At 40.1% G+C, this 13,359-nt stretch overlaps 1 protein-coding gene and 2 long non-coding RNA genes across 3 annotated transcripts; 2 read left to right on the top strand and 1 right to left on the bottom strand.

Annotated features, from left to right (window-relative positions):
- Nucleotides 1–145: 145 nt before the first annotated feature.
- Nucleotides 146–13,306, bottom strand: LOC103398350 (rho family-interacting cell polarization regulator 1-like). Its single transcript, XM_008336940.3, has 17 exons — nucleotides 11,917–13,306; nucleotides 8,888–8,975; nucleotides 8,632–8,769; nucleotides 8,433–8,511; nucleotides 8,282–8,305; nucleotides 8,140–8,193; nucleotides 7,044–7,193; nucleotides 4,632–4,695; nucleotides 4,504–4,547; nucleotides 4,299–4,424; nucleotides 3,856–4,004; nucleotides 3,286–3,394; nucleotides 1,284–1,877; nucleotides 950–1,203; nucleotides 623–713; nucleotides 388–478; nucleotides 146–287 (listed from the first exon to the last, which is right to left on the bottom strand). Exons 3-17 carry the CDS (start codon nucleotides 8,721–8,723, stop codon nucleotides 217–219), a joined length of 1,992 nt encoding a protein of 663 aa, XP_008335162.1. The 5' UTR covers nucleotides 8,724–8,769; nucleotides 8,888–8,975; nucleotides 11,917–13,306; the 3' UTR covers nucleotides 146–216.
- LOC112486529 (uncharacterized) lies at nucleotides 286–1,504 on the top strand. Its single transcript, XR_003048984.1, has 3 exons — nucleotides 286–495; nucleotides 583–691; nucleotides 1,311–1,504. It is a non-coding gene; the product is annotated as an uncharacterized LOC112486529 (long non-coding RNA).
- LOC112486527 (uncharacterized) lies at nucleotides 1,762–2,749 on the top strand. Its single transcript, XR_003048983.1, has 2 exons — nucleotides 1,762–1,900; nucleotides 2,479–2,749. It is a non-coding gene; the product is annotated as an uncharacterized LOC112486527 (long non-coding RNA).
- Nucleotides 13,307–13,359: the final 53 nt, after the last annotated feature.

The raw sequence follows: 13,359 nt of genomic DNA, 5'->3' as shown, positions 1-13,359 counted from the left end.
GCTTTCAGACACAGCTGATTTGAAAAAAATACCCCAATTTTATCGTTCTTGATCAAAATAAGGCAAATATGTGCACAAACTCTGCCATAATGCAGGAGCCTGTTTGTCTGAGCTGTAAGTGGGACACCCTGCTCCCTGAAGTTGGGGAAGGAGGAGGAGGACAAGACAAGTCGGTCTGGGTGGGAGAAAATGTTTAGAAGTGGTTTCACTGTGTCATTAGATAAGTGACGTGACCAAATCAGTGGGGGTAGAGGGACGTTCCTCCTGATCATGTGACGTGTCCTCTCCTGCCAGAAGAAAAAAAACAAAAGGGCACATTAACAGACTTTTGCCTTCAGTGATCCCATGATAATCTTCTGCCTCTGTTTACTGACAGGGTCTTCTTACCATGTTCTTTGTCTCCTTTTCCCCCACTGGCTTCCTCTTCAACACAGGGCATTTCCAACGTTAAGTCCTGCACATCATCAACAACAGACTCCTAATAAAGAAAGACATGTAAAGTAAAAAAGATTGGTAAAATTATCTCAAATTAACTCAGCTACTGCGATGTTACCTTCTGTTTGTATTCATTTTTTTGGCCAGTGATATGGATGTAGATGGTAATATTCAACATTTTACCTACCTGTGAATCAGAGAAACCATCTTCGTCTGAATTCCTAAATCCTTCTGGTGCTTCCATAAGGATCTCAAGGTGATTTTCTTCCTCACCATCACTGCCACATACACACAGCATAAATATATAATTAAAACCTCCAATATGTAGTTAATCTGCTTTTCTACCAAACTGTGGAGTCTCTCTTGAATTAGTGTGGTTCGAGTACCGCTGACACAGGATTCCTGACATTACCACAGACAAAATGCATATATTTGACTAGAGTAAAAAACTCATTAAGTCAGTTAGGGGAAACCACCATCAATGTCAGTGAAAATCCTGTGATTTAACACTGACCTTTCTCCAGAGTAGAAATTGCTTTCATCCTTCTCTTCTCCTTCTTCTTCCTCCACTTTGTGTTCAACTTCCTTATGTTGTCCATTTCTGTCTTCCTCTCCTTCTTTCTCATCTTGTTCACAATGCTTTTTATCCTCGTCTTTTACTATTTCTTCCTCTTCTTCCTCATCAACATCAGAGTAGTTGAGAAAATCAAAACTTTCAAGTGCTGTCTCTACCTCCTGAATGAAACTGGAGGATGTTGGAAAAGGAACCTGTGGAAAATAATTATTTAAGTGTTTAATATTGTTCCTAATGCTTGACAAAGAAACAACAAAGGTGTTGTTGAGCTTACTGTTTGACTGTCTTCTGATTGACTTAGGTCCAGGGTGGACTTGTGTGACTGACTGTCAGTGGTTCTGTCCTCTGTCTCTGCTTCAGCCTGTAAAGATGTGTCCTGGCTTACATCTGCCTTTACTTCTTCTGCTGTGACACACACCTGTGTCATGCCACTGTCAGACACATCTGCAGTCTCCAAAACACACACAGGAGGCACCGATGAGACGTCAGGACAAGAGCTGCTCAGATCTACTGAGGCATCTGAGAGGTCAGCAGACCGTAGAGACACCCTGTCAGTCCCAGTGCAGTCTGGGCTGCTGTGAGAGCAGGAAGTCTGCAGGTAGCCGTTGGGCACTGCATCTGTATGAGTGAAGACCTCGCCACTTTCTGTCTCTTCCTCCTCCTGATTTGAGGAGAGTGATGGCGTTGAGGCACTGGACTTGTGTGGCGTCAAGGACAGCTGACCAGCGTGAGTGGTTTGCAGCACGTGGGAGGCCGTGAGCTTCTGTGCATGATGAGCCAGAGCAGGACTGGAGGAGTCGTCGGAAGATTCAGAGGAGTTGGACCAAACTGTGCCGTTGTCCATTTCCCCCTGCCGCTTCAGCAGAGACTAGAAATTAAGCAAAGCAAAAGGTGAAAAAATGTTCTGTGAGGATCAATAGGGAGACAATTGATTGTTTTGAGGCAGAAAAAAAAACATTTATAGCTCATGAAATTTAATTAATTTCCAAATGTATTAAATTAGTGGTTCTCAAACTGTGGTACGTGTACCACAAGTGATACGCGAGCGATCTCTAGTGGTACATGGGGGAAATTCATATTTTCACATTTACACTTTCCACTGAATAAATCTGAAACATAGCATGCACAATTAATACAACATTTAAACACAAACATCTTTACAAACATTTCTAAACATCTCTCCTGTGGTGGAGCTAACAGTGAAGGCCTCTGCTGCTATATTCTAATGTTGGTCATCATGGTGGTACTCAGAGAGCTCAGTGTTTTCTCAGGTGGTACAGAGTAGAAAAAGTTTGAGAACCACTGGATTAAATAAAATGTAAGCGTTTAATGTTGAGTATTCTCAACAACAGCATAAACCAGCACTTTTAACTAGCAATATGTCTTTATTTAAACTCTACTATTATTCACATGTTATTAAAAATTTAATGGAAGAAAATGTATCACTACAAACTAAACTCTATCTACAGACACACCGACTGTACTGAGCTGAATCTGGGACTGGTACAGAAGAAATCCCGTTGCGGGGATGCCGTCTTGTCCTTCTCAACATTGTGGAACGTCTGCACCACCGAGCAGCTTGGTCTGGGCCTGCCATGAGGCGCACTCTTCAGCGAGGTGAGGAAGAGGAGGGACATGAGGCACACTACTCAACCACTATTAAACAGCTACAAGGACCACAGCTTCGTTCAAACGTACTGCGACTGTCACACAACCCATGATGGCTATCATTCATTCTCCTCAAATGAGGCACACAACTCCCACAAACACATGTTCTACCACACAAAGCTGTGTTTATATCTTCACACATATCTGTGCTACCGCTACAGACAAAGCAGTGGGGGACCAGCTGAAATAGAAGCCAATAAAAGAACAGTAACAACAGCCATCAGTGAGAGACAAACTGATACATGGACCTGAAGTATGGCTTTCACCTTGTATCTTCCACGGTGGCTCATATTAGAGGAGTTAAATGATAAGAGTGTGTCAGACAGTGCTACTGCATAGACCAACCAAACGCTGTATGGTCGTCCTTTTTATGTCTAAGCTTCAAGCAATCTGGAAATGGGGTTACCAGTGCTTCCCAGAAAGGTTTAAAAATCAGCAATCTTTCTAGTGACCTGTTAGATTTTTCAATACTTCTGAAGGTCTGATGTAGATTGGTGAACCAGATAAGTTTAAGTGTAAATATGCCTGGTTTTGTCTAACTGGACACATTGCTGTATTGGCAGGTTTTGACTAAAATTCCAGAGTAGTGTAGTTTTAGTGTGACTTACATAAAAGACCTGCTCCCGCATTGAGGGTGTGTCAGGAGGGCTCTGATTGGACAGTAGTCGCTTCGAAACCGTGCTGGTAGATGATGTCTGGTCATCTTTGTCAAATGGACTGAAAGTGGGGAACAAAAGACGGGACAAAAGTCAGACAGGGCCACAGATGTTTTGTCTTTGATTTCATGATTGTTTCTTTTGTCACAACATCCAACAAATTGTTGTGGTCAAACTTCAGATTTGCCAGGGTGTTTTCAGTATGAGCCTATTATGAAACTATTTTAGACACTTTTTATTTCTAGCTCTTGTGTTTCCTCCTCACTTCCTTCAATCTCAACATAAAACAAATCACTTCCTGTACCAGAACAGGAAATTCACCAAGCAGCATGAGATCTAAACACTGCTGTACTGAGAAAGTACAGTCAGGGAGAAAAATTGAGCTGATATGAGTTTGAACAGCTTTGTGTGAACTGATTAAACTCCATTTAGAATATAAAAGGCTTTCATTGAAACTTTATAATTACACACTACAGCTCATTCACTTACAGTCCAGAGATTAAAGCACTGACAAACACAAACCTCCAGGTGACTTCCAGGTTTAGTTTTACTGTCCCAAGATCGTTGATGTCTACAGCAAGTGTCTGGGGAAGTGGGCAGAACAGGTCAAGCATTTCGCAGGAGACGCTGCCCACCACCACATGATTAGCCAAGCTCTTCAGCTCCGTCACCTTGACAACCACAGGAGAGAAATGCCAGATAAATGAGGGTGCAGAGAAACCAAAGGGAATCCGAGAAAAATGATTATTTGTCACAGTAGTCCATTAAGCATGCATGTTGTAAGTAATAGGATACAGCTAACTGTGTAATATTGATTATTCATTATGACACATACATGTATAAAGACTGATGTCTATTTATTTTCTCTTCACAAGGATTGTGAATACTGTGGCTATAATTAATTTCATACCACGCAAGATATGACCCTGAAGATTTTGAGTGAGTTTTATCACTTATTTTGTTACCTTGATGGACAGCAGCTCAGTGACGAGGGGCAGAAAAATATACTCTTCACTATCCCATATCTGCTTATTGCTGACTTCCACACGACCACGTAACCTCCAGCGCTGACGTCCATAACGCATTAGTACCTGAAATGGGCAAAAACACCGGCTGTGATGCCGCATCTCTGTAAAGGATTATATCCTTGTGGTTTAGGTCTTTTCTTACCTCGTATTGGTCACCAGCACAGAGCCGAGCAAAACCAGCAAGACCTGCAACATCAGAGATCAATTAAAAAACGAGAACCAGACTAATATCGGATTTACTGAACACATGGGAATAAGAAAGTCACTCACCCTTCATCTTCACATGAAATTCTCCCATCTGGCTTTCTATGTCACTCTCAAGTGAGCACATGTGCTGCAGACAGAAAAAGCTCAGGGTTGAATAGATGTAACATTTCCATCAGTCTCACAACAAATGGTCAAACAATTTATGTGGAATCTTTTCAGAAACAAAAACAAACTTTTTTTATGAGAGCATATACACTCATAATTAGAGCTGCTTCTGGAAGTTACCAAAAAATGTTTTACGTTAAATGCTAAAGGCAACACATTCCAGTGATGAGACAAGACAAGCCAGTTTGCATCGTCTGTAGGGATGTATTCATTCTTGTGAAAATTGTTTCTTGGAAACAAATTTACAAAATTGTTATTTAATTGTTGTATTAATCTGGTGGACACGTACATAATACCAAACACTGTGGACAGATGGTTACTACAGAAGCTCAGACATTTTCCACCCATACTTTACTATATTTAACTGCTCACCATTTACATGTTAAAATTTATGAGGAGGCAAAACAGGAGCTTCAACCTAAGAAAAACTTGCAAACAGGGTGAATGAAGGTGCCATTCAAAATGTTAAGGTATGATAAAAGGTCTGCCAGACAACAAAACTACACATCATTTTTGTTTATCAATACCAAACAAAGGTGATCTAGGCTTCAACACCAAGACAGTCTGACAGACAATATAAAACAGACTCACTCTCTGGTAAGCATACTAAAGGTTACAAACTAGTGGAGGTACTTGGTTGGTGCTGTTGACACCAGAGTCAATATGTAGAGAAATAATATTTACACAAAAAGCTGTCAAAAACATTGGTGGAAGTCTTGACTTTTTCTCCTGAGGCCTGTGATGAGGTAACACAGAAACAGAGTCCGACTCATCGCTGTGTGAGGAATGACTGTTTTGCAAAGCATGTTGTAGCTAGTGTAACTGGAAAAGTTGTAACATTGAACATTTTCCTACTCTGCGAGAAACAACAGCCCACTGTGACATCTGAAGTGGAAGATAATGAAGCTCAACCACTTCTTCAGGCTTTTGGTTTCAGGTCATGAAATCCAAACACAGCAAACTGCACATAGTTGTGATGTCTTTCAGCATGAAATCAACTGATGTGTTTGACAGCCTTTGACAGAACAAACTGACAGGCTCACACTTACAGTAACTTCCTCTACACTGTCATATTACCAGTATTTCTGCCCATGGCATTTTCCAGAATATAGGGAGACGGTACATATATACAGCTGTTTTTAAAAGAAAAACTATAACAGTTCAGAATTTACTACAGAATTTCAAAAAGAAAAGTTCAAGATCAAAAGTGGAATCTTTGTTCAAGTAAATCTCAGATTGTCTGAAGTTCCAAATCAACGTGTGTTGTATCTGGGTATTCGCCTGAGTATTATTATGCTAGGGTTATATTTAAAGCATCGTTATTCTGAAAAGCTCTAAAAGACTGTTGTTTGGTGAAGCTTAGCTCAAAAGAGACATTCAAAAAATATGTATTACTGGTTTGATGATTCTTACAGTGTTATTTGGAAATTAAATACAGACTCAAAGCAATTACGATGCAGAGTTAGAGTTGGAACCCCCCCAACACTCATCGTTTAAAATTCCAGCACAGAGCTACATACATAAAAGTACATTTAAAGTCACACACATTTAGCAAAACAGTAAACACACCACATTAGACACATGCATCAGCATGACGTCACGTATTGTGTGTGATCTATCGGATCAGGCACAGCATTCAGATAAGTAACCTCATGTGTACTGCTGTAAACTGATGATCCACATACAATCCTGGTAAATAAGCATTAAGTGAGTGTGTGTCTACTCCATAATAAAAAGATTGTTGTAGTGAGCAGGAAAGGAAGGGGAACAGTGAGAATGAGAAAGGAAGTGTGCTGAGGAAGAGGGACTGATGGGAAGGGGCATAGGAAGAGCTGGGCGATGACACACTGCAGATTTTTTTTTCTTTTCAGAAATAAATAATACCTATTTTGGCCATAGTACCTCTAACTGACAACATGGGAAAAGCAGTTAATTCAGTACAAAGCACTCGTCGGACACAGAGCCACATCTGTTGGCAACCATTTACACTAACATTCACACCTATGGGCAGCTTCATTTCTCCCAATAACCTGGATTGAAACTTTTAAGAATTTTCTTTCAATTAACCCTGCTAGAATGACAGAAAGTTATGAGTCACCCTGAACTCTACACCAGTCCATCACAGGGCCACAAATACACACGTGCACATGAGAGAACATGAGAACTTCTAGCGAGAAAGTTCATTGTCGAAGCTGCAGACCAGTGACCTTTTTGTTGTCAAACATTGGCACTATATACATCTCTACCAGGTAGAATGTTTTTACTAGATTATTGCAGCACAGTAATGTCTAGCTGCAGACCCTCTCTCACCTCTGTACATTCTTTGAAGCCCTTGTTGGCTTCACTCAGACTCTCTCTTGCCTCCCTGCTGCCAGTGGCTGAGTTAAAAGCCGCCACCATTTTACTGGCTCCATCACGCAGCCGCCGCTGTATACAATAGGCATCGTATAGCTCTTCAACCTGAAAAAAAAAAACAGTTGCTTTTATTATATTATATTTGTAATAAATACATTATATTACTTTTTTTAAGATTAGGGATTGAGCCAGCACTATCCTCCCTTCTGTAAGGAAGGAGCTCTGACCAGTTCCCCCGCTGTGTGATCCTATTATATAATATAATATTTTGATATATTATGTTATATTGTATTATATCAGGGATCGGAAACTTATGACTCACAAGCCAGATGTGGCTCTTTTGATGACTGCATTTGGCTCTCAGATAATTCTTAGCTGGCATTTCTCAACACAATAAGTAATAAATAATTTTGTTGATATTCAAGTAAAACATTACAGAAAGCATAGTGTTAAAATAATCTTTAAAAAAATTGTGTATTGTGTGGCGGCAGCGTACTCTCTTTGTGATGTGTTAAATAATGTGTTAAATAATGCAGTAAAAATCATCAGCTTGGTATGTCATCTTTTGTTTCTGGCATAAAAAGTGAAAACGAAGTCTGTCCATTTTGTAGCAACACACACACGTCTCACGCTGAAAATATAAAATAAATAATAGTACCGTTCATGATAAAATTAAAATAAAAAAATTCATTAATGACGGACCTCCTAACATGTGCACTTACCATAAGGACTGCAGAGCCGACCACTGCTCCCCGGGGTTCACGACTCTAATCCGCAGGGATGTTGCATTTAATGACCGTACGATAAATTTAGATTTTTCATACGTGGTGTGTAATAAACTGTTTTGTACGTTATTAGGTAGGAACGTTATTCATTTTTTAAATAACTTTAATAACTTTTGTTATACTTCAGAGTCTTGTTATACTCTGAATTATTATAAATTATTGGTCTTGTTTGTTGGTCTCTCTCTGCTAAAAAAAAGTTTCCCGACCCCTGTATTGTATTGTACTATATTATATGATATGATATTATATTATCTGTTCATACCCACCTTGCTGAGGTGGAATTCCAAGCGGCGCATAAATCTCTCAATGGCTTTCACTTGCTACAAGAGCACAAAACAAACATAAACACCTCATCTTTCCTTTTAAGTAGTTTACTGTCTGTGTGAAAGACATGTTAAGGAAACTCACCTTATCCTGCTCATACAGTGAGCCCTGTAGTAACAACAAATAAAATCAATTCAATGACTTTCACAGTTAACACTTCAACTGAGAAGTTAGGTCTGCTACTTTCATGCAGATAATTTTCTGGTGTGACTGGTCTGACGGTGTGGGCCCTTACCAAACGACCGTTCCTCTTGTTTTCTTTGATCTGCTGACCCAGACTGTCCAGCTCTAGTTGATGGACCTGCAGGTACGACCTGACAGGGAAAAGAATACAAGCGAAAATTACTCACTTCCTGTGTTTGCAGTTATTTTCCAGCTGTCAACCATGTGCTGGGATCATAGCCTTGAGCAGGTCTGGAGAAGTGTTTACTCACTGTAAGCCCCTACGCAAGGCGGCATAGACTTCATCCAGCCGCTCGGGCTGGGGAGTTTTAGTGGGTGGCAGTTTGGTGGATCCCGTGAACATCCTGCTTCCTTACAAGGCACGTTTGTCTTAGATTAAGTGCAAAGTGCTGCGGAAGAAGGAGAGAGAGGCAGGGATCAGCTCTGATAAGACTTCCTCATGGATTTAAATGACCATCAAGGAATCTGCCTCTAGCTATTTTAAATAGAAGAGTAAATGCCACTCACCTGTGGAACACAGAGCTATTGTCACTATTGTAGCATGCTTGGAAGGCTGAGTGTCACACTGTGGTCTCAACAAACCTACAGACATGTCCTGTAATTATACACAAAAGAAGACATTAGAGACTGAGATTATCTCTGGCTCCTCATACCTCACTGTACCTGTGACAGGAAAACTTCCTCTGGTCTGTGATTACATGAGTCAGATATGTATAAATGTCAGCAAAATAAAAAAACTGGGGATGGGCAGAGGACAACAACTAGTCCCCAGGTTCCTCAGTCAGGTCACAGTGTTGTTGTTAAAAGTCTAAGAAGCTGCAGCCACACAGGCCGCCAGTGGCAACAGTACACTTTGCTTGTTTTTTTCTTCCCCTTCCTTCCCTGTTTCTTCTCCACCCCCTCCACACAGGAAGTCTGATGGCTGACTCTACACAGGAAATTCTACACAGAGAAGTTTGGCTCCATAATCTAAAACCATCCCTCCACACTGTTAGAGAGGATAAAAGCAGAAGTGAAAAAAATAATACAACCCTGAAATAAGTGAGCAGTAGTCTGGGTGGGTAACTAAAGAAGGAAGGGTCTTGACTGCGGTAATCTAGTCACAACAGAGATTACAGGCTTAGACCACAGTAAATCTGCCAAGCACAAGCCAAACCCATATTAAGACATGAGATCAGGGAGTGAGGCGGCACAAAGAAGAGACACTGACAGGATCTGCTCTTCATTGTCCTGCACTGAACTCCCCAACAGGAGTGACGTCAACATCACACACTCTTATCTGTCGTGGGATCATCAGGTTATTCACCTGTTAATGGTGTATTAGACAATTTTAACATGAGGGTAACCTGTTAACAATGTTGTAAGTTCTACTGCCGCACAGTGAGGGTATGGGCTCCAGAGGAGCTTCTGCCAGTGGTCAGGTCAAAATTGGCCAATCTCAGCTGCTATGAAATGTAACTGTAAGCATGATGGGATTTTTGTGACAGTACTGAAAACATTGTCCATATAATAATATTTTTTTATACCTCAGGAGCTACAATAGCTAGCCTGGATGCCCAAGTGTATGTGTTGAGGTAGCTGTACAACATTATTGCTTTGAATACATCAACTACTGTTAAACTTTGTCCTATAAGGCTGACAGTAGATTACACCTCAGGGAAATCCTGGTAAGCAGTTATTCAAAACAAGAAAGACTAATGTGATGGTACTATTTTACTCTGTAAAATAGTACTATTGGTACTATTTTACTCTGTAAAATAGTACAGAGTAAAATAGTACCTCTGTAAAATAGTACACAATTTTACTCCACATCTGTAGGGCTGCACGACTCAGTCACACAAGACTTTGTTTAGGTTTTCTTTTAGGCTACACATAAACACCAGTCTTGAAAATCCTTTGAAAAAACATTTATTTAGTCTTTCACTAATTAATGGGGGAAAAAGCCTCAACACAACCCTTCATTAGGTTCAAAGATATTTTAGAATGTATCATGTACTAGCTGCGCGTGTGCAGTGCTCATTTTTATTTAATATGTATATTTATATATTAAATTAAATGTATTGTGGTGAGTGGCAAACGTGATAGAAAGTAATAAACTGAGGAACTCATTTTCATAAATTTTGCAGGACCAGGCCTTAGGTCTGGACCATAAGGTGTGAGTCGTGATGAAAATCCAACATAAAGAGAAAAAGAGCGCTAATTTCATACGCTCCAACACAGAGCGATAGAAAGAACTAAACTATAAAGGCTTTACAGTTATATTAATGGTGTCACTGATCATAATCACTACAAGACCAACTGTTTCCTCCCTGTCAGATGTGCTTTTATCCTCCTTCTGACATTAGAGATCATTAGCTGCATTAATTCTCAACACACAGCAAAGGGAACAAAGGCGACACTGTTTCCAGTCAATTCACAAGACTGGAGTTTGTTTAAAACAGCTTTTCATGTTACGAAAAAATATATAGCCCAGTTTGAGAAAGAATCTCAGAATTACTTCAATCAGTTATTATTAGTTATACAGTACACTGTTTTAACATCTTTAGGTTTGATGTACTGACTGCACAAACAGCACCATTAACATTTTAGGTTTGAATTTGAAATTGAGTGAACATCGCTGTTAATGATTTAATTACATTCAGTATAATAAATATAACAAAATTAATATTTTAAACCCCAGTACAAACTCGTCGTTCACATGTACGTTGGTGTATTTTGGTGTATTCTTAAAATCAATTTAGCTATTGAATAATCTGTACTCCTGGTATTTATGACGTAACATTTTGACTTTGGTGTAAACATTTATAAAACACATATGCGGCTTTTTTATGTCAAAACTATTAGTAATAATGATAATTGATTTTATGTAAACACATCGTCAAATTGACAGATTAGTGGTCAAAAATGAAATGGTAATTGATTTTCCACATAAGATACTTAATTAAATCATTAAATTCAATTAAATCATTTTAAATGTGTACGTCCACATTTTAAGTCCGTGGAACAGTAGGCACATGAACAGGAAGATGAGTAAGAGGGGTACTGGTGTGAGGGGTGATAAAACGCCTCCTCTTTCCAGATTAGTGGATTATCCTTGAGTAATCGACCACAGGAAGACACAGATTGGGATTACGTCTCTAACTGTCAATAGTCCGGTTCTTTAATTTCACTGGGAACCAAGTTTAGGCAGCGAACTTTCTTCACAGCCTGTTTGTATTCCACACACACACACACACGCAGCCAACCCACAGAGCTCATCAGCACCACAGGCCATAGAAAAAAAAAGTCCACTCCACGACTGGAGCAGGAGCCACGACCACCTCCTCCCCCGTTTCCTCCTGCCTGAAACTACCTTAGACTCAACCAAAACCTACAGTTTCAGAGTCCCATTATGTCGACACCATCCCAGCAAAGCAACTTCACGTCGACCGAATCATCTCCTCCTCCACCATGCCCATCCTCATGCCCATGTAAAGAGAAAACATTTTCACATGAGTCCCGCGGTGACCTTGGCCAGTCTAAGCCTCAGCTCTTACCTTAGTTTCACACTCCAGAGATCGGCACAGATACACCGCGTTCCCATTCCCAGCCCCAGCAAAGGTTTGTCTTCTTCTGGGCGCTGTCCTTCTCCAGGATTTCGCAGTTTTTTTGTCCACAGTCAAAAGGTCTCAAGTTAAAACTCATAACATCCGGTTAGCATTTTCAGAATAAAGCATCACAAAGGCGGTCGAAAAACAAAGGACTATTAGGCAACAACTTCATCGACAAGAACGTAGTGGTGTCCCTTTCTTTTGTAAGTTTTGATACATTTGTGGGATGAAAATATATAAGCATTAAAAACCAAATGCTTAGGGTGGTCGGGCAATTTTGCTGAGATGAGATTACTCTGTGAATACAATACAAAGAAAAGTGTGCAGCAGCATGGTTAGCAGAGTGGGCTTTCTTGTGTGCAGAGCACAATTTGTATTTGGGTTCAGAAGAGATTGTGAGTTTCTTTCGTAAATAGTAAAATAACAATTAAATGTTTCTTTGTTTTAGAAGTGATGCAGTTTGTTTGGATGATTTCCCTCACATTAAGTATAATAGTATAAGTCCAATTTAGATTTCTTGTTATATGTTTAGTCACAGAAAGTCACATTTTTTTAAGATGAATGTTGAATATTGTTGACTATGCCACCGAGGCTTAAACTTTTGATTTCGTCAGAATGGAAGCTGATGCAGTTGGGTGGCGGCCATTTGGCTCAGGGCGCCCAATAGTCTAGGACCGCCAATGGCTTAACGAAATGAAATGAACTGCGATTTTCAACACACGTTTATGTTATACGTTTTATTTTGAAATGTAGATGTTGTATCCGGAAGTCACGGATGTGTTGTTACAGTGGTGACAGGGATGTCCCCTTCTTCACTCTGTCACTGTGTTGTCAGACCGTTGCTCCTTATGCTGTGCTGGCGACGCCGCTGTGATGAAGCAGCGGAAAAAACAGCAGCAGTAGTCACAGAAAGACTCCATGTTTCCCAAGGACTAAAAGCAGGAGACACGTCTGTGGTGTCTTGCTCCTTTACAGCCTCAGTTATAGCAGAGGATCAGTGGTCAAACATGGAGGTTCACTGTAAAATGTGTTTGTCTCAGGCTGCTGGAGTGTCCGACTTTGAGCAGGACCAGTTAGTGAGCGGGGTACAAGAGGTGAAGACAGCATGTGGCGCTGTTTTTTCTTTTTCCTTTTTTAGAGATTCACAATTTCCTCTAAAACAGGACGTTGCAGTTGGGGAAAAAACGGACTGATGCAATTCACCTTCCCCATAAAGTATTTAACCGTGAACAGATCATCGATTAAATTATATTTCTTCCCAAAGTTTAGAAACGACTCAGGCCTATACGCAAGGTTTACTTTATTTAAATGAGCATTAATTTAAATTAGTGTGATTAGTTGTGTATTTGTACACATTTGTATATTGCTTGTACAGTTTGATGTACTGTA

The sequence above is a fragment of the Cynoglossus semilaevis genome, unplaced genomic scaffold (genome assembly GCF_000523025.1).
Source record: "Cynoglossus semilaevis isolate Cse_v1.0 unplaced genomic scaffold, Cse_v1.0 scaffold1033, whole genome shotgun sequence".
Lineage (NCBI taxonomy): Eukaryota > Metazoa > Chordata > Actinopteri > Pleuronectiformes > Cynoglossidae > Cynoglossus > Cynoglossus semilaevis.
The sequence above is the reverse complement of the archived record's forward strand: the minus strand, read 5'-3'. Positions and strand labels throughout refer to the sequence as shown.

Coding starts and splice junctions, on each gene's coding strand:
- LOC103398350 (XM_008336940.3), bottom strand. CDS start 8,723: ATGTTCACGGGATCCACCAAACTGCCACCCACTAAAACTCCCCAGCCC. Junction 4,005..4,298: donor CTGAGCTGCTGTCCATCAAG/GTAACAAAATAA, acceptor GTGGTTGTCAAG/GTGACGGAGCTGAAGAGCTT. Junction 288..387: donor AAAAGGAGACAAAGAACATG/GTAAGAAGACCC, acceptor TTCTTCTGGCAG/GAGAGGACACGTCACATGAT.